The sequence below is a fragment of the Penicillium canescens genome, assembly GCF_028828765.1.
Source record: "Penicillium canescens strain IBT 15451 chromosome Unknown utg000011l_segment0_segment0, whole genome shotgun sequence".
In the NCBI taxonomy this organism is placed as follows: domain Eukaryota; kingdom Fungi; phylum Ascomycota; class Eurotiomycetes; order Eurotiales; family Aspergillaceae; genus Penicillium; species Penicillium canescens.
Window position 1 is genome coordinate 2,594,064 of NW_026703973.1, and position 18,456 is coordinate 2,612,519.

The 18,456-nt window shown below is 50.4% G+C and overlaps 9 protein-coding genes across 9 annotated transcripts; 5 read left to right on the forward strand and 4 right to left on the reverse strand.

The window, feature by feature from the left end:
- Positions 1–621, reverse strand: loc1 (the record flags this gene model as incomplete). The annotated part of the gene is made up of 2 exons (XM_058522446.1): positions 1–267; positions 331–621. 2 exons carry the CDS (start codon positions 619–621, stop codon positions 1–3), a joined length of 558 nt encoding a protein of 185 aa, XP_058365923.1.
- Positions 622–1,010: 389 nt separating this feature from the next.
- N7446_013707 (NADH dehydrogenase [ubiquinone] 1 alpha subcomplex subunit 6) lies at positions 1,011–1,810 on the forward strand (the record flags this gene model as incomplete). Its single annotated transcript, XM_058522447.1, has 4 exons — positions 1,011–1,053; positions 1,149–1,210; positions 1,379–1,525; positions 1,691–1,810. 4 exons carry the CDS (start codon positions 1,011–1,013, stop codon positions 1,808–1,810), a joined length of 372 nt encoding a protein of 123 aa, XP_058365924.1.
- Positions 1,811–2,223: 413 nt separating this feature from the next.
- N7446_013708 (DNA-directed RNA polymerase core subunit RPC19) lies at positions 2,224–3,150 on the reverse strand (the record flags this gene model as incomplete). Its single annotated transcript, XM_058522448.1, has 4 exons — positions 2,224–2,357; positions 2,423–2,499; positions 2,635–2,726; positions 2,842–3,150. Coding segments are annotated over 4 exons (612 nt in total), but the record flags the coding sequence as incomplete, so codon positions are not given.
- A 1,221-nt stretch (positions 3,151–4,371) lies between these two features.
- Positions 4,372–5,804, forward strand: N7446_013709 (uncharacterized protein; the record flags this gene model as incomplete). Its single annotated transcript, XM_058522449.1, has 2 exons — positions 4,372–4,553; positions 4,601–5,804. The coding sequence occupies 2 exons, from the start codon at positions 4,372–4,374 to the stop codon at positions 5,802–5,804; spliced, it is 1,386 nt and encodes a 461-aa protein (XP_058365926.1).
- Positions 5,805–6,535: 731 nt separating this feature from the next.
- On the reverse strand, positions 6,536–7,647 carry rrp36 (putative pre-rRNA processing protein; the record flags this gene model as incomplete). Its single annotated transcript, XM_058522450.1, has 2 exons — positions 6,536–7,459; positions 7,510–7,647. 2 exons carry the CDS (start codon positions 7,645–7,647, stop codon positions 6,536–6,538), a joined length of 1,062 nt encoding a protein of 353 aa, XP_058365927.1.
- Positions 7,648–7,810: 163 nt separating this feature from the next.
- On the forward strand, positions 7,811–10,138 carry N7446_013711 (NIF domain protein; the record flags this gene model as incomplete). The annotated part of the gene is made up of 2 exons (XM_058522451.1): positions 7,811–7,909; positions 7,967–10,138. The coding sequence occupies 2 exons, from the start codon at positions 7,811–7,813 to the stop codon at positions 10,136–10,138; spliced, it is 2,271 nt and encodes a 756-aa protein (XP_058365928.1).
- Positions 10,139–10,606: 468 nt separating this feature from the next.
- N7446_013712 (putative translation elongation factor eEF-1 subunit gamma) lies at positions 10,607–12,173 on the forward strand (the record flags this gene model as incomplete). The annotated part of the gene is made up of 4 exons (XM_058522452.1): positions 10,607–10,659; positions 10,709–10,910; positions 11,183–11,565; positions 11,619–12,173. The coding sequence occupies exons 1-4, from the start codon at positions 10,630–10,632 to the stop codon at positions 12,171–12,173; spliced, it is 1,170 nt and encodes a 389-aa protein (XP_058365929.1). The 5' UTR covers positions 10,607–10,629.
- A 791-nt stretch (positions 12,174–12,964) lies between these two features.
- Positions 12,965–13,981, forward strand: N7446_013713 (mitochondrial 37S ribosomal protein uS9m; the record flags this gene model as incomplete). Its single annotated transcript, XM_058522453.1, has 2 exons — positions 12,965–13,799; positions 13,890–13,981. The coding sequence occupies 2 exons, from the start codon at positions 12,965–12,967 to the stop codon at positions 13,979–13,981; spliced, it is 927 nt and encodes a 308-aa protein (XP_058365930.1).
- A 1,194-nt stretch (positions 13,982–15,175) lies between these two features.
- Positions 15,176–16,483, reverse strand: N7446_013714 (uncharacterized protein; the record flags this gene model as incomplete). The annotated part of the gene is made up of 3 exons (XM_058522454.1): positions 15,176–15,252; positions 15,311–15,571; positions 15,787–16,483. 3 exons carry the CDS (start codon positions 16,481–16,483, stop codon positions 15,176–15,178), a joined length of 1,035 nt encoding a protein of 344 aa, XP_058365931.1.
- Between the last annotated feature and the right edge of the window lie 1,973 nt (positions 16,484–18,456).

The following is an 18,456-nucleotide window of genomic DNA, read 5'->3' on the forward strand; positions in this document are numbered from 1 at the left end:
TCAAGCAAATGCAACGCTCTTCTTCTTTCCCTTGGTCGATTTTGAGACAGTCGTAGACTCCGCCTTGTCGGCGTTCTTGCCCTTCTTCTTGTTCCGGATTGAATCCTTGACGTTCTCAAGCTTGTTCTTCTTCTCTGCAATCCGGGCCTCGGTCTCCTTCTTCTTGGCTTCTCGAATTTCTTCTAATTGGCGGGCCTTCATCATCTTGGACTCGATTTGGCCTTCCTTTTCGGCATTTACCATTGCGAGGATGGTCATCATGCCCTCCTATAAGAGAATATTAGTATTAGGTCTGACAATTGCAATGGAAAGTAAGAGGAGTCAACATACCTGATCATCGACAAAGGTCTTGCCCTTCTTCTTGCCCTTGGGCTTGACAACCCCAACGGGCGTGATAGCGTTCAACTCAGGCAAATCCAGCTCCTTCTCTGTGTATACCCTCTTCTTCTTTTTCTTCAAGTTTTCTTGCATAGTCCGAGGCTTGGACTTCATTTCCTGTGGCGGGGGACGCTTGGGGGCATTTTTCTTGCTGACACGCGAGGCAGATCCTAGGGTAGGCTTAGAGCCCTTTGCGCCTCCGGAGGCTGCGCCCTTGTGAGCGGGCTTGGAAATAGGTGCCATTTGGTAGCGGTTGCGAAAGCAGACAATTGATTCGGTCGAAGTGGACTGAGGTGGGAGAGAACGTAGAGATTGACGACGTAGCAAGAAGAGAGTCGCAAAGACGTCAACGACTCAAATGCGAGACAGATAAACCCCGTAAAATGAAAGATATCAAGAAAATTCGACTGGGAAAAATAAGAGCAAAGAAGCGTCGCGCCGATGGTCCAATCCCCAAAGTCGCAAAAGAAATTTTTTGAAAAGGAAGGCGGTGAGTCCGGCCACTTCCACCACCAACCTCAGATCGAAACCTCCACCTTCGAGCTTGCCAGGAACCCTCGCTCAATTCCCTCCCCTGTCTCCGTTCTCAGGATTTGAATTGTACGGCTTTGAGTACCCTTACCTCCGCCAATATGACTATCAACCCTACCTTCCTGGCGCAGCGCACGCGCTCCTGTACGTTCCCTTCCCCGATCTGTTCCGCCGTCCACCCGGTGGGATCTTCAATGGGGTCTCTGCAGTCGAGAGAGGTGCTAATGATGTTTGTTTAGCTGTTAACTGGGGCGACGCCAAATACAGAGTCCTCAAGTCTTACCGCGAATGGCTCCGTGCGGTCAGTTTACCCAATCCCTGTACACCAACTCCCTTGATGCGCCTCTTTACACGCATTGATTGTGGATTTTATCGCTTGATCAATTAGCTTCATCGATTCGCTTTCTTGGCCTCAAATGCGATGATTTAACTGTGGAGTACTTGAGCTAACGTGGTATACCCAATATAGTCCCCCGAGATCCAGACCATGTACTCTCTCGGCATGCCCGTATCCGCCATCCGCACCAAGATCCGCCAGGAGTTCGAGAAGCACCGCTATGTCAGCCAAATCTCCGTTGTTGACGTCCTGCTCTACAAGAGCCACGCCGAGTTCCAGGTTAGTTCCACCATTCATACGTTGTGGGCTTATGACTTCGACACGGGGGTATATTAGAGCAAGAACGGCCTCAACCATACCTTCGCTATACCGTCTCATTTGATTGTCTACCGTCGCAGCCACCCCGCATTGCAAAATATAATACTGACGCATCATTTAACCCAGGAAACCCTTAACTACTGGAAGCAGCTTTCCCACGTTATGAAGTACTTCCGCCCAGAAGAGGACCCTGGCGCGCGGCTACCCCGCAATTTCGTCTCGGGTTTCCTCGAGGGCCGCAATTAAATCCTCTTTCTCTGCTTTTCTCTCTATTTCCTACCCCCTTTACCTTGTCTCTGGTCCACGGTGTGGCAGGGACTGTGCCGCCGATAGACATGATGTGTACATATTGTCTGAATAAGCCATTCCATTTCCTATGTCATTTATAAAGCTGTATACCTAGGTAGGTAAGTGCTAGCCTCGGTAGCTTACAGTATAATAGTAGTGAACCAGAGCATATACACATCACACGAAGAACAAGAACAAATGTCTATCTTCGAATATATCCAACTTCTCAAGCTATGTAACGAATCAAAAGCGAACGTCTCATGTTCTCATGTCTGAGATCAAATACTTTTCCCTCTACCCATAACGCCATGTATAATACACATATGCAACGATGGAAATCCATGGACATCCATGAATCTGGATTCCTCTACTCACGCCTCCATGCGGTTTCCACTCTCCTCGTTAAACTGATCACGAGCAGCTGTGAACTTCTCTGTTACTACATCGCACAGGTCCATCAGGTCATTGAAACCCTTCTCCAGAGCTTCGAGTGCGGTGGTGGAGTCTGAGTCGACCAGAGTTAGTACCTGTACTTTCCTTTCGAATAATATAAAGGAAGTAAAAACATACCGGTAGTCTGGATACGAACGTTCATCTTCGGGTCTGAGGGGTGGGGAATGGTATATCCGCAGAACTCGACAGCGGGGCTATATCCAAAGGTCAGTAATGATTCGGATTCCCTCTATATCATACGAAGTATGAGAATGGAGAATATCTGCGAGGTCATAGATATATATGGTCCCCGCAAACATCCCATCCACCTTCCAAGGTTGAAAACTCACTTCTTCATAATGGCATAGCGCAGCGCATTACCCATAGTGTGACCCTCGCCCTCGAACTGGAAGGAAGCAGCGGTCTCGGTGGCGCCGGGGAGCTGTAGGTAGAAAACCCAGTGAATTAGTATTCATTTCCAGAATGGTAGAATGGGACAATCCATATATGCGGATCCATCTATTCCCGGCGTTGATTGAATGGGTATGGGGACGTACCACGACAATCTGCTTCTCGTCCAGGGTGACTTCCTGGGGGACTTGCTCGACTTGTTGTTCGGCATCCATCATGGATTGGTCTTGGTCTTGGGAGTGGACTGAGCCGGGCATTTTGGGTGGTTTGCGGTTGGTTGGTTGCTTGTCTAGGGTGTGGAATTGGGAGTGTGTGGGCGGGAGGTGGTTGGTTTGCTGTATTGGGGATATGGCAACACAGAGGCTTGCTGTTATCGCTAAGATTTGGATTGGTAGTTTGGTCGCAATTTGAGGGCCGAATTTGCGCAATGCTGGATCTTCCAGTTGGAGGTATCGCGCAGAAAAAAAGGTGGGTTATCGATAGTCGGGTCTCACCGCCTGCTCTTTTTATCATCTATATGGCTTTTCTACAGTGTTTAGATGTTGACACAAGTACAGTAGAGATTATTGCTGCTTCTTTATATCTAGTAAAGTTGCTCTTCTAATGCCAGATTTGCTTTTTTTCTGTTTTAGGCTGAGAACCCCTAATATGATTACCTAGGTATCCGATGGCAGATGAGAAGCCCTATCTTAATAGCTTGGACTGGCGCAAAGGATAAGATCATTGTCCGAATCTGTGATCCTATAGGTAGGAAATCCTTGTCAAAACGGCTTGGCTCGAGCCTACTGTTGGTTTCACATACCTCTTATCCCGGCCCATCCTATAGAGTTAGGGTTTCGGCTAACCCCCAATATCTACATCAGATTTTACAGGTAACATGATCAACCAGCGGATGCGCTTATAAATAGGAAAAGGAAGCGCACGTTATATGTATAGAGGGCTCAGATGAATGAGTGTACGGAGTATAGGTGGTAGTTTGGCTAGGACTAGCTATCGTAGGTATTTGCTCAAGACAAGTGTAAAAGGCTAGACCGCTTAGAGCTCGTGATATATCCTGATCAGAATTTCAGGCTGTCAAAAGATATTTGTCAGACATGCACGAACCCCTGCGCCCTCGAACTCCAATGAAACAACTGTGGGCCGCTTTGATTCAAGTGGCAGACCACGCAAGTTAGTGTGTCGGCAGATTGGCTCCGTGCACTAGTGAGCAAACTGAGACCGTGCCATGTTTTCTTTTTCGGAGGGGTCTGGGAGATTGGTGTTGGATACTGCCCCTGTCGATATAAGCGCCCGCGGCGCCGTGTTTGACAACGGATGTGACTGAGATGTGATTAGAGATATCCATGGTACTGTGTACTGTAAGCTGTAGACTGTAGACGTAGACTGTACGGACAAAGAGAGAGACAAAGAAGTGGAATATCTCCAAACACACAGTGTCTCAGGAAAGTGATACGTGCTCCACTCAAGTATCAGGTACTTTGGGGGAGGCGCCACAGCTCATTGATCCCCCTCCTTGGGCCTCTGGAACATCGTACCTGGTACTTTTCCCCCTGGATCTCTCTCTTTTTATCCTCACCTTCATCTCGAGCACCTGGTAACTCTCCGGTGATCCCACGTTCCCAGCCGATGCTCTCCTTGCGTGTGACGGGGATTTGAATACTTCCGAAAACCTCATCATGTCGACCGCAGTGGCTTCCGTGGCTCTGTCCTCACCGCATCCGCACCGCAACCCGAGTCCACGAAACTTGCCGGCTCCCAGTGCTCCTTCAAATTCATCTCCCTCCCGGATGTCCACAAGTCCCCGAGATGGTTCCGCCGCAAAGGGCTCTCCGACCGAGAAGAAAGGTCCCGCATCTCCGTAAGTCCGGCCAAAACCCATTGCGAGCAACTGCTGATGCTGCCCAGATCCCAAGGAGGCCCCAGAATCACAGTGAAAAAGGAACCCGGATCGCCACCGCGCATGCAGAGTCGCCCTCGTCCCCGGAAATTGGATCTCTCGACAAGCCTTCCATCCTCCAGCGGTTTAACCGTGCGCCCCCCGGGAGGGCCGATGACAGCTCGCGATGGTGTGACGATGCAAGACGTAGGCCTGGCGTGTCTATCGCCCGGCTTTCAGACCCACGATCCCATCATGCGGGAGCAGCTGCAGCGCAGCCTCTCCGTGCGGGATCAACAGCGATCGATAATCGAGCAGCGCATGCAGAGATCGGCCAAGGATGATGGTCCGGACGGAGTAAAGCCATCGGAGTCGGGGCTCATGGGCATGCCTAAGGGAACTTCGAAGCGTCGACCTCCACCAGGCTTGTCCATTGTTCCTCCATCCGCCTCTCAGTTCGCAAACGAGCGGGTGATCCAATCCGCACCGCTACACCAGACTTTCACTGGGCGCTACCAGCCGCAGCCACTGACACGCCATGTGGTCAACCAGAGCCCGACTCTGGGCTCAACCTCGCACATGCATCAATTGCCAGCCACACAGACCAACAACCGTCTTCCTCCCCTCTCCGATGTCTTTGGATCGGATGCATTGGGTCGCGACCGGGATTCAGGTCCCGCCAATATTCACCTGAACGCATCTAGCACAAACTCCTCGCAATCTAACACCCTGGCACCGATGCCTTCTCCCGGTCTTCCTCCCAGCGTGTCCCACACCCCCAACCGACCCCGTGAGTACCGCTCCGCTGAGGAGGCCGTGCAGGAGATGTCCGGCGGACGGGAGGAATTGCTGCCACGCATCGTGCATTATGGAGGCCACCAGCCACCCACCCCACCATCGCCCCAGATCATCCACGCAGGTCCCAAGACTGCCCCAATGGCCCCGGAGCCTCCACCAGCCCCGGGTGCGCCCCCAGCACACGGCATGTACCTTCCCACAGATGTCGCAGGACGCCGACGCCCTCGAAGCGAGTACGAACGTGACAACGGAAGCCCGCCTCTAGGCAATGGCCCAGACTCTCAATACCGGCCAAACCCAGCTTCCACGGCTGGACCCCAGACATCATTCCCGGGACCGTTCGGCGCAGGAAGAGACTCGCCGGAGACACAGCGGAGAAAGAAAGATGAATTCCTGGGTCTCTGCGCTCGCGCCTGGGACCTTTTCCACTCGTGATACGACCTCGCTTTGTGCTAGTCCAAGCGAATGTCTTGCCAGAGGTCTGCCAGTCTCAAGCAATGATGGAACTTGCTTGGGCTTACTTGTCTGTGACCGACCATTAGGTCATGAGCAGATTCTCCACATACATCTGATGGATTAGCTGCATTATCAAGGTTGCTCAGTTCCTTAGAACTCCTGATCTACAAGTCCGGCATTCATTGGTCTACATGGCAAGTCCAAATACCAATTGTAATACTGGACACACGTGCATACACGCTACATCCCCGACTCATCCTGGACGATGGAGCCGGGGGATTCCCTATCATATTCAGAAATGATGCTTGCATTTCTTTCATGTCATCTATGCTACGACAGTATTCGCAGGGTCTACTACATGTACTCTCCTGTAAAATCTTTTGCTTTTTGCTTTGGCATTTTCTATTTGCTCTGGGCGTTGGGGGTTCTGTGATTCGCAATATACCTTTTGAATTTGCTTTTGGGGATAAAGCATTTTGGTAATGAGAGCTTCTCATAATTCATATATATCGATCTGTTTTGGTTGTCTTTTCTTCTTTTCTTCTTTTCTTCTTTGCAGATAATACCATTATCAGTGCTGGATTTGGTAATTTTAATGCATATTTCCTTTCATTGGACTGAGCTACTGTATACATGTCGAGTAGATGAAGAGTAGAACATGCACAATTCTGACATTCAAATCAATATAATAAAACACCCACCTAACTTCCCTACTCCAACCTCCTCCTCTTCCCCCCATTAGGCATACCCCCATCCTCCTCCCCAAATCCCCTCCGTTCCCAAGGCATCTCCTTCCTCTCCTTACTAGCCATCTTCTTCCTCCTCCGCTCAAGCGCTTTCCCTCTCTCCCGACTCCCCATCTCACCAAACTTCTTCTCGAGAACCTGCTTCTTCAAATCAGATTTCTTAAGATAATAAGGCGTAGCCTTCTTCCCCTCGCGAATCATCTGCTTCTCCCGCTTCTTATGCTCAGCCTGCACATCCGTCTCGCGCTTCTTATTCGCCGCAGCGCGCATCCTGTCCTGCGCAGACCGGATCTGCTGCTTGAGTACCTCCTTCTGCTCAGCGTTCTTCGTTTTGGAGAGTTGTTCTTTCAGCTCTTTCAATTCTGAGGCTCGGTACTCGTCTAGAAATGCGTAGGCTTTTCCGCCGGATGGGTGTTTGCCTGCGCCGCTGTGGCCCATGACTGCTGCGTCGAAGCGCGGGTCTCGGGCTTTGGGCGCTGGGGGTAGTTCCACTGCTGTTCGTCTGCGGGTTACGGCGCGTTTGGAGGATTGTTCCATCGGCGCGTGCTTGGAGGCTCGTTTCTTTTCTTTGGCTTCGCGTTCTTTTTCTTTTTTCGTAAGAGCGGACGCTTTGAGTTCGCGTGCTTCGCGGAGTTTGGTACGGATGTCGTCTAGAGTGCTTGTTGCATTTGTGGATTCTGGGTTTGAGGTTTGTCTGTCTTTGCGCTTGTTTTTGCTCATTGAGGCTTGAGCTTTGGCTAGGGCGCCGAAGGAGATGTTGGCTAGGCTGGATTTGAAGTCTTCGCCGTTGTCACCGTCGGAGTCTGAGTCTGAGGCTTCGTCTGATTCTTCGTTGTCGGAGGCGGAGCCTGAGAGGTTTCTGCCTTCGGCTTCGGAGTCATCTGACTGCTATTTACATTGTGAGTAGGGTGTTTGTGAAAGGGTATCATATATCATACCTCTGATTGGATGTCGTCGGAGTCGGGCTCAATGCCCTCCTGTGAAACATCGTCGTCGGAGCCCGAGGCCTCTGAGTAGACCTCCTCGTCATCAGGACGAGCACGCACTCTGCGATTCAGCATATCTGAAACAGCCATTTTGCTGGTTGATTGTAAACCTCGGGAGAAGACAAAGCGATCGACCCAAAAAAGAAAAATATTGCCGGTCAGGGCGGTGAGTGCGATAAGACTGATTAGATATTTTTCGCGATCCCCCGATGCGCGAGACAGACCGACACTCATTTGCATTTCGTTTAACCCCATGTCCCTGCGTTCGTTGCGGTCTAGAGACCTTTTGCATTTCACTCCTACACACTGGGCATTGTGCTACCCTCAGCCTTCACCCCAGGCCGCCAATCAGGTATGCAGATAGGGCGCCCAACAGGTGTACTGTTTCTCTGACATTGATTGTGAATAGTATTCTTCGAAACTGTCTCTCGATTTTAGATCTCGCTCGAATTTCTCTACCCTCCTCTCATCGCGTTCAAAATCATTCAAGCTGTCTCGCGCAAACAAAAAACCGAAGCGTGCGTCTGACGCCGCGGACTCCAATTACCTGTCCAACACCCCACAGTATGCGATTTCGGCATACAATGCAGTGAATATGGGCTCTGGATCATCACCAATGGGCCAGGGTGGTCTGCCACCATCCCCGTATAACTCCTGGGACCCTGCATCGTCAAGAAATATATATCCCAGTGTGGAGCATGCGGATTATCCTATACAAGCCAATCCCCCACTACACTGGGCTCCGTCGCCAGCCACGAGTTCGACAGGTGGCCAACGTCAAAATGCACAGAACAATTCGCCTCGCGCTCGTCAGTCTCGTGGCAACCGCAACCGCGTGCCGCATCTCCAACCCCCAATACCGTCAAGGCCAGACCAAGTCCCCGACAACCCGTTCAACGGTCTACCACAGAACATGATGGACATGAACAATTTCTTTGCCATGGCACAAAGCATGCCCTGGATGGGCCAGGGTCTCGACGGCGCAGCACCTCCCTTCTTCCCTCCTATGAATCCTGCGCTTTCTTACCAGAATGTTCGGCCGATGAGCACCATGGCTGGACTCCCACAACAACCGATCATACAACTACCCGACTCTCGAACAAAAAGATTGCCAAGCAGAGAATCGACACCACCTGTTAAAGTCCCGGCCCCGACACAGGCATACATGCAGCAATCATCACAGGAGCCGCAGCAGTCTTCTTCCAAGCGTCCACTCCTTATCATCCTCGATCTCAATGGCACTCTTATCTTCCGGAAGAAGCGCGTTTTCCCGCCGAAGTTTGCTAGACGCGCTGGTCTGGACCAATTTCTTGCCTCGCTGATCAAGAATTACTCCGTCATGATCTGGTCGAGTTCTCAACCGCCGACAGTGAATGCAGTCTGTGAGAAGCTATTCCCGGGCGCCATGCACGACAAAGTAGTCGCATTATGGGGGCGTGATAAATTTGGCCTCACCCAGCGCCAATACAACAACAAACTACAGGTCTACAAGCAACTCCACAAAGTATGGGAAACCCCCAGCATCCAGGGTGCATTCCCAGGCAACGAAAGTCTACGTGATGTCCCATCCGCCGCAGCTACTACTACTCGAAGAGCCATGGTGCAAAAGGCATCCGTCCAGCAAAAGGCAATGGTCGACACAAAGAACCTCCAACCCGGGCACAGATGGGACCAAACAAACACCATCTTGATCGACGACAGCAAGCTCAAAGCCCTCAGCGAGCCGTTCAACATCCTCGAGATCCCAGAGTTCACCAACGACCCCAAAATCGACGAGTCAACTCTCTTCGCAAAGATCCTCCACCGCCTCGACATCCTCTCCCACCATGACGACGTGAGCAAGGTCCTCCGCGTATGGAACGAGCGCGTGGACAAAAGCGAAGGCAGTATCCTCGATCTGGATCTTGGTCCAATGGAAGACCTCGATCTAGAAGATGGCGGAATGACTCTTCCCACTGAGCCTAGCGCCAGCACCAGCGCCAGTGCCAGTACCAGTACCGCTGCACCCCGCAACAAGAACCAGCCGCAGACACAGACAGAAGAGGAGAAACAAGAGCAAAAGGCTGCTACCCGGAAAGCAAAGAAGCAACGCCAGAAAGCTCGCAAGGCCCAGACACAGGCGAAGAAAGATCAAAAGGCTGCTGCTGAGGTTGCTGCCGAAATCGCCGACCTGGATATTGATCAGAATGCCGCTGCTGTTACTGCTACTACTGGTTCGAATGAAAAGCAACGCGCTCCTCGTCAGCACAAGGACAGTATCCGGCACCAGAGCAAGCAAAATGCCATGTTCCAAGACTTGCCGGATATTGTCGAAGGTGCTATGGACTCTGTTGCTCCAGAGACCTCTTCTACCTCTGCTTCTACTGCCACTGTTACGGCCGAGATGGGTTCAAGCGTTACTGAAGCTGGTGAGTCGAGATTACTCACTGAAACCGGAGTGGGTGATGCGGATGCGGATACTGCCACACATGGTTCTGAACCGGAGTATCAGCCTCGATCACCGTCGCCGGTTACTTCGGTTGCTTCGGAGAACTCTCTTCTTGATCGGCTTGAGGAGGGACTTGGGATGTCGAAGCGTTGAGTGGGTTGAGTTGTCTGTTTGATTATTCTGGCGAAGATGGAGGGAGAGGAGCTCATAGGTGCTGGGCTATGTTATTCATGTCTTTATTTTTATTTTTTGTCTCTTATGCACATATTTAAATAATATTTGCATAGCCATAATATACCCTGTGTCTACTGATATTTTCTATACTCTTGAAGTTGTTGGTTTTGATATATATCGCACAGCTGTGTAAACACTTAAGCAGGCTTGGTGATATTTGGAATTCACTAGCTTAGAGGCACATTTGGTATTATACCAGTCGCTAAGAAAGTTACTTGTCATTCTACTTGCTTCTATATTGTTCTTAGTTGTTGTATGTAAATGTTGTAGATGTTGGGAGCCCCACACCACGTGACCAGGCAAATCTTTCCTCCGAACGCCGAAGCGGCCGCCATCCGCACAAAATTCTCGCCAGCCCCTCTCCTTCCTTTCTTTTTTCCTCTTCTCATCATCCACCCCTTACATTCAAAATGGCGTTCGGAAAGCTTTACGGTCTGCCCGTACGTTACCTCCTCTCTTCTTGTTTAGCTCCTCTCTGACATTGTCTAGGACAACGGTCGCACCCTGGCCATTCTGGTCGCTGCTAAGCACAATGACCTCGACTTGGAGCTGGTCAAGACTGAGGCCAACTCTGCTGCCACCTTCAACAGTGGCGCTGAGTACCGCAAGATTAGCCCCGTTGGCAAGATCCCTGCCTTCGAGGGTGCCAACGGCTTCACTCTCTCCGAGGCCATCGCCATTGCCGTCTATGGTAAGTGAAGACTTTTCCCTCTGCACCAAAGCACCATAAGCACCTCCAAGTCATCATCTTTTATGATGAGTTCATATTATAGTTATCCCTGTCAGAACAATACTGTTGAGGAACACGCACTCTGAAAAAATTTGGCTACCCCGCTTTGGGAGAAAAAATTGGACGCCCCTTTTTTTCTTCTTTGACCACATTGTGCCATTGGCACACCTGATTGCTCCATTCATGGATCCACTCAGTTTCACAGCGACTTGACTAACATGTCCTGTTCATAGTCACCTCCCAGAACGAGAAGACCACTCTCCTCGGCAAGACCAAGCAGGACTATGCTTCTATCCTCCGCTGGCTCTCCTTCGCCAACGCCGAGGTTCTCCCCAAGCTCGGCGCTTGGTACCGCCCCCTGATGGGTCTCGATGGCTACAACAAGAAGGCCGTCGACGAGGCTGCCAAGAATGCCCTCAAGGCCCTCGCTGTCCTTGAGTCCCACCTCACCGCCAACACCTTCCTTGTTGGTGAGCGTATCACCCTGGCTGATATCTTCGCCGCTTCCCTCCTCACCCGCGCCTTCGCCACTGTCCTTGACAAGACCTTCCGCCAGGAGAACCCCGCCGTTACCCGGTGGTACAACACCATTGTCAACCAGGACTCTTTCAAGGCCGTCTTCCCCGAGCCCAAGTTCGCTGAGGAGTGCATCAAGTACACTCCCCCAAGAAGGAGGAGAAGCCCAAGGCTGCTGCCCCCGCTGCTGAGGAGAAGCCCGCCGCTGAGGCCCCCAAGCCCAAGCACCCCCTCGAGGCTCTCGGCAAGCCCACCCTCATCCTCGACGAGTGGAAGCGCGAGTTCTCCAACAACGACCCCCGCACTGAGGCCATGCCCTGGTTCTGGAAGAACTTCAAGGCCGATGAGTACTCCCTGTGGAAGGTCGACTACAAGTACAACAACGAGCTCAAGCTCACCTTCATGGCCAACAACCTGATCGGTGGCTTCCACGCCCGTCTTGAGGCTTCCCGCAAGTACCTCTTCGGTGCCCAGTCCGTCTACGGTGTCAACTACGACTGCATTGTCAACGGTGCCTTCATGGTCCGTGGCCAGGAGTGGGAGCCCGCTTTCCAGGTCGGCCCCGACTGGGAGGGTTACACCTACACCAAGCTCGATGCCTCCAACGAGGCTGACCGCAAGGTCATCGAGGACATGTGGGCTCAGGATGTCCCCGTCACCGTTGACGGCAAGACCCTTGAGTGGACCGACGGCCACGTCTTCAAATAAGCGTGTCACCCCTCTCATCTTTAAAATTTCATCCCCAAATACCCCGAATGACGTATGCGAGACCAACGCCGACGCATCCCGTCTATTCTCTTCTTTCCTCTGCCTGAAATCTTTTGGGATTCTAAAATACCTCCCCTTGACCTATGGTCTTACGTGTTTATGTTGACTCACGTTCACGTTTATGAATACGTTGCGATGCGGAATGATCCGACTCTTGCTCTGGATACCAGATGCTTGGTCGATGCTAGTTTAGCTCTAGCAATGAAGAACAGAGATAACTCTGATTTCTGTGCATATTTTCTCTATTTATTCAGTAAAAATACTCCGTAGTTTGATCAAGTAGAAGTTCATGAATTAGGTGATCCAGACTTGGTAGATTTTAACACGGTGTGTTTTGTGTCCCTGTTCCTTGCCTGAGACTGAGATGTTTCTTGATGCATTGTGTTAGCTGTTGTCAACCTGTATTACTCGTTATGTTATTGTCTGCCTGTCCAGGTGTGGTTGATACTGAGATGGCCCAATAATCCCTTTGGAGTTTCGAGTCTCCTTCGTCTGGCCTACCCTCGGGACTCGAATTATGCATTCGATTGCTTACTCCTTGTAGTCATATCATTAAATAATGGATTGAGTAAGTATAATGGCTTTCCTACCAGTATGTTGAAGGTGGTAGTTCGGTGCTCGGAGGAACTGATATTGCTAGGTCACATGACCCGCAAAAAACATGACACTCCGGAGTCCATCTATAACTCCAACACGGAAACCCCAGACCAATTGCCCACAAACCACCCATCATGGCGTGGCACAAACCCAACATCGCACAAGCGATGCAATCCCTCCGCCTAACAGCCCTCCCAAAACCAACCTCCCGCCTCTCCACCCTCCCCATCCACCAAACCCGCAGCCGCCGCAGCTATGCAACAGAAGCCGAAGCAACCAAGACACCAGCCCCAGCCGCGCAAGAAATCAACTTCGGAACCTTCACCCAAAAGCCCGCAAGGATCATCCCCGCCTCACCATCCTACTTCTCCGGCAGCCCCCGCTTCATCGACCACGTCCTGAAACTCGAAACCCTGCAAGCGAAATACGCTTCCCTGCCCACAGTAGTAGCAGGCGAAGCACCCCGCATGGCCTGGTTCAAACTCGCCCAGTTCCGCGACTACGTGGGCGAGCCGGTCCCCATGAAGAAATACAAATCCCTCGTCAAGATCCTGCAGCGCCTCAACCGCATCCAGCCAGACCTTGTTCCTGGCGAGGTTCGCGAAACGCTGAATTCCTTCCTGCGTCCTGGAAACCCGTACGCGGTGCAGAACGAGCCCCCGACTCTTGATGAGAATGGGCGTGCGCGCGGTAAAGGGAAGAGGAAGGAGTCTTCGGCTGTTGTGCAGCTTGTTGAGGGGGAGGGTGAAGTGTTGATTAATGGGAAGAGTCTTGTTGAGGCGTTTAAGCGGGTTCATGACCGTGAAAGTGCGCTTTGGGCGTTGAGGTGTACGCAGCGTCTTGATAAGTATAATGTTTGGGCTACTGTTCGTGGTGGTGGTGTTACTGGACAGGCGGAGGCTGTTACGTTGGCTATTGCTAGGGCTTTGATGGTTCATGAGCCGGGGTTGAAGGGTGTTTTGAGAAAGGGTATGTTTTTCTTCTTTCATTTTTACCCTCTCGCATTTTCTGGTATGGGTTTCTTTTGGGATATCAATTGCTAACTTGTTTTCTTTTCAGCTGGTGCTATCACTGTCGATGCCCGTCGCGTCGAGAGGAAGAAGCCTGGTCATGTCAAGGCCCGCAAGATGCCTACCTGGGTCAAGCGTTAAGGGACGGATCTTGCTCTTTTCTGTTTCCCTCTTGTACACCGAGCATTTTGGTCTTTTTTTCTTCCAGTTTCCTTTCCTTCTTGTTTCTACACTGTATTATTCCACCAGCCATGGCACCCCGAGTTCGCGACTTGTTTTATATCCTGTACTCTCAATGCATATGGGGTCGATTTCAAGGTTTATCGAATTGAATATGATGACCTACATTTCTTGGTTCAATGTAGTGGCACTAGACCGTGACTAACAGTGAACCATTTCTCCTTCCAAGCCAAACAATTTGAGAAGTGAGATTGACATCCAATAGTAACCAGACCAGAAAACTACTAGACGAGCAACAAGCCTCAGCGGGTCCGATCAATATCAGGCTCGATCTAAATCTTCATCTGCACCTTTCATCTCAAGACGAAGATCAGGCACAATAAGAATACAAATATACAAACTCGAATCGAACTCTCTTTCACATACATCAAATTGCAACCCCACTACAACCAAAGCCAAAGCCAAAGCAAAGTCCGAGAACTCGAATACACAGGTATCGTTTCCCCTTTGCACCGGCCTTTCCTTTTCCTTATCTTCCCATTCATTTTGTCCACGCCCAACGAAAGTCAGTCCAATACAGACATAAGATAAGATACCAGAAATAAGAAAAGGAGATAGAGAACAGAGAAAGGTAGGATAGAAATGAAACAACATAAAAAACCAGAACACCACCTCGAAAAAAACAGAAAGATGAGACATAGCGCTATGTACAACTCGTGAGATTCGTCATTTCAGGATATAGAGGAATAGATAGTGTAGGAGAGTGGGTAGGTGACGACACGAGGACCGAAGCATCACAGATACAAAGGCATAACAACAGTGAGGCGAGGGTATGTCATAGAGTAGACAGGGCAGCGAATAGCGACCCAACTCAAAATAGAAAGAGTCGATCTCTCTCTTTCTCTTTCTCTTTGCAGAAAGTACAGTCAGCCCTAGTTTTGGGCAGTGACAGATTGTCCAATATCACATCGGAAATGGTGCGACGCTAGCGAGCAATAGCCCACTCTGTGGCGCTTGGGACTTGATTTGCGAATAGTCTCCGATCGCTGCCCAGCCGTGTCTTGGCGGAAGGAGTATGCGATTTGTGATGCGATTTGTCTGCTTTTTTTTTCAAGGTTTTCTCTACTTTTTCTTTTTTCTTCCCACCTGCTGGGCTCATGGGCGAGGTGCCGGAGCTGTGGGATCCGGGAGTCCGGGTCTGCTATCCATCAGATCGAGGCATTGACCTAGGACTATATAGATGGACTTGGTTAGGGATGAAGTGGTGAAGGTGGTAGTGGTGCACTATACCGGATAAGATCTCTTCTTCCCAGATGCCCATTTGGTAGTCTACCAGACCGTGCTGTTCCAGTTGATCGCACAGTTGAATCAAGTCCTTTCCCATGGTCTCCAGACGATCTCGACGTAGTAAACTGATATGCGACGGATGCCCGGCGATCACATCCAAAACCAGATCCTTTTGCTTTTGACAGAATGCCAGCCAGCACAGGTTGAAGTCGTTCCAGAGCTTTAGGCGGTCGGAGTAATGAGTGCTGTCATCGCGGAGGAGCCCTAACATGTCACATAGTTAGTCTCCATGTCAGATTATGCGTGCATGACGCGTGCCTGCAGGGAAGCATGAAGGTCATAAAAGAGACATCTTCCCCCAAGGGTCTTGCCGGGGGTGCGACTTCTGTGCTACGGCCATAGTAAATGGCCGAAGGTCCCTTGTTCTTTTCTCGATCTTTTTACTTCACATAAAGGAAACACCAGTGGACAATCCTTACCTAGATCCCGTGCATTAGTCACAAGCCATTCAGAGATCTCCAGAAGCAATCCACCAGCCTCTACCAACCTTCCAGCTCGCGTATGGTCAAAAGTGCGGCGCAGGACTCGTTGGTATCGACCCACGGCCTCCTCCAGATTCGAAGGATCGGACTGCAGTGACAGCTCGGGTTCCAATCGGTTCATAGACTCGGACCCGATAGTGAAACCGGTGGGAAACTGGGTGGTTGGGCGCATGGGGCCCGGTTGGTTATAAGGCATCGTGTTGAGATACGGCGAGAGCACTGGGACCCCAGACCCTGCAGAATCTTCAAAATACTGTGGAACGGCAAATTGATTTAGTGCCTCAATCGCTGCAGACTGCCGTGTCTGGTACTGTGGAACATCCTCGAAGGGTCCTTGGGTTGGACCCTGCTGGTTGAAGTACAGCATGGAATCATAGAAGGCTTCTTGTCCTCGTCGTCTGGGAGCTCGCTGTGTTTGCTGTTGCTGCGCATAGTCCGGATACTGCAATTCGTTGGTCTGCAAGGAACCGTAGCTGCCTGTGTATCCGTAGTCGTAGGACATCGGGGCTTGCTCCGGTTGCGACATCCCCGTTGGGTCTCCACGTGGTTGTGTGGCCTCAAAACGATCGGTTGCACGGCGAGGTGCCCTGCGAGCATTTGACGACTCATGCTTCATTCGTTGATCGCCATCCATTGGGTTCCAGGATCGTTGATCCAGGGCCCAATGCTTGGGGGAGAGCGGCGGGCTCACGTAGGATGCCAGCTTGGATGGTTCTGAAAGAATCAGAAGAAATGTTGAAGGTCTTTTTCTTCTCTCTGTGTTGGGGAAAGTGTAGAATGGAACCAGATGTGATCTTGGTTCAAATAGACATTCAAATCTTGTCCTCTGACGCAGGCGCGACGTGATTTAAAAATAAACAGGTCACAGTAACAGTAACAGAACAGGAAACAGAAATAACAGGAATAGATCCAAGCTTAGGCACAAATTAGGTAGATATAGCGAAAAGCGAGTGGATCAAAGATCTAGAGCCGAGTATGGGATCAAGTCACAGTCCTCACGGGTCATGGTGTGGATAGATCGAAGATCTAGCCAGCAGTCAAGGAGAAGAAGCCAAGGGGGAAGAAACTAGGGCTTCATAGGGAACTATACCTCTCTCGGACTACGAAAATATACATCAGGATCGACGCCTAAACTCCATTCGGTCTCTAATCGGGAACCCGGTGTTCTGGTTCCTGGCTCCCGAATGTTTTGCGTTATAATAAGGGGGTTCAGCTGTCGAGGTCAGGTGGACCTTTCTTTGCTTTCTCTGGCGTGTAACCCTCTCTGGGGCTGATAGTGAAGACTTGAGACAGTCCCCTTGCGTGGGGGAAAAAGGGAAATCAACAAAATCAACAAAATTCCTAAAAAGGGGGTACTTTACATTCCGGGGAGATTAGCCGACTCGAAGTGAGGCTGATGAACATAGTGGACGAATCTATTTAATCGTGTGGGCCTTGTTTGCCAAAGCCCTGACGGGCACCTACATACGTCAGTTTCCTCTTTCTGATTGCTCAGGTATCGGACAAAAGCAATTATAAGTATTTGTATTTAGTATTACTATTGATGAGTATTTGAGTCTACGTTATGATATATATACATATATTTATATGTATTGTCATTGCTATTGCTCTTGTTATTGTTTACGCGTTCCTACCCCAGGTGGAGATGTGATCTATCCATGCCCTAATCCGACACCATGGAAGAACCCACTCGCGGATGCGACGGCGATCCCGATTGACATGTACCTAAATTGTTGTCCTGGATCCGGGAAATGGCACTTTTGTCCTTTTGTCACTTTGTCACTATTTGCGCCCTGGATCTACTGTCCACTCATAGGCTGAGAGCCTGCACCGAAACAGGACAGGATGATGCAATCTCCTGTAGATGTGCGACGTCTGGAAATAAAACAATAGAAGATCCTCCGATACAATAAAACGAATCGGGACTCGGGTGGACTTGGTCCCATTGGTATCAACTAGCCCGACATGTTGGATAGACCGGTAGCACATAACACGGTCCTGGAACTGGTTTCATGCTTACGCCTGTTGTCATGATGATGCAGATATACAAATAGTGTAGAGATACTCAACGTCCATTCATCAGTATACTACACACTACACTCTAAACCCTAATCAACAGAAGGTAGGATCATACCACGCTCTGTTTCAGATATAGATATCTTCAAACATGTCAGATAAAGCAGCTAATCTTACTAAAAGCTTGGGCTGGTGTCTTCCACAACCCAACGGGCGCTTTTAGGTACAAATCTCGGCTGAAACACTTACCCACCCATATTTTTTATGAGATTGCTACCCTGGAATGTATAATGTAAAGATGAGTAGAGAGCGTAACATGACACCTCTTTCTCCTTTCTTCTTCTCCTTTCCTCTCTTTACTCTTCCATTTTCTCTCCATCTCTCCCCTACCCTCTTTTTAAGACCAAAACCAAAGCCTGTACCTCGCTCTGTACGACTTCCCTCTCGGACTGCAGATCCAGCGAATCCAGTGCCTCGGAATTCCGAAATTATCGTCTCACCACGCTCTTCCAGTCCAGTTTGCCAGTCGGGAGCACGGATGCCCCGACGCGGTGATGTATTGGAATGGAAGGGAAGATGGAAGAATTTGGA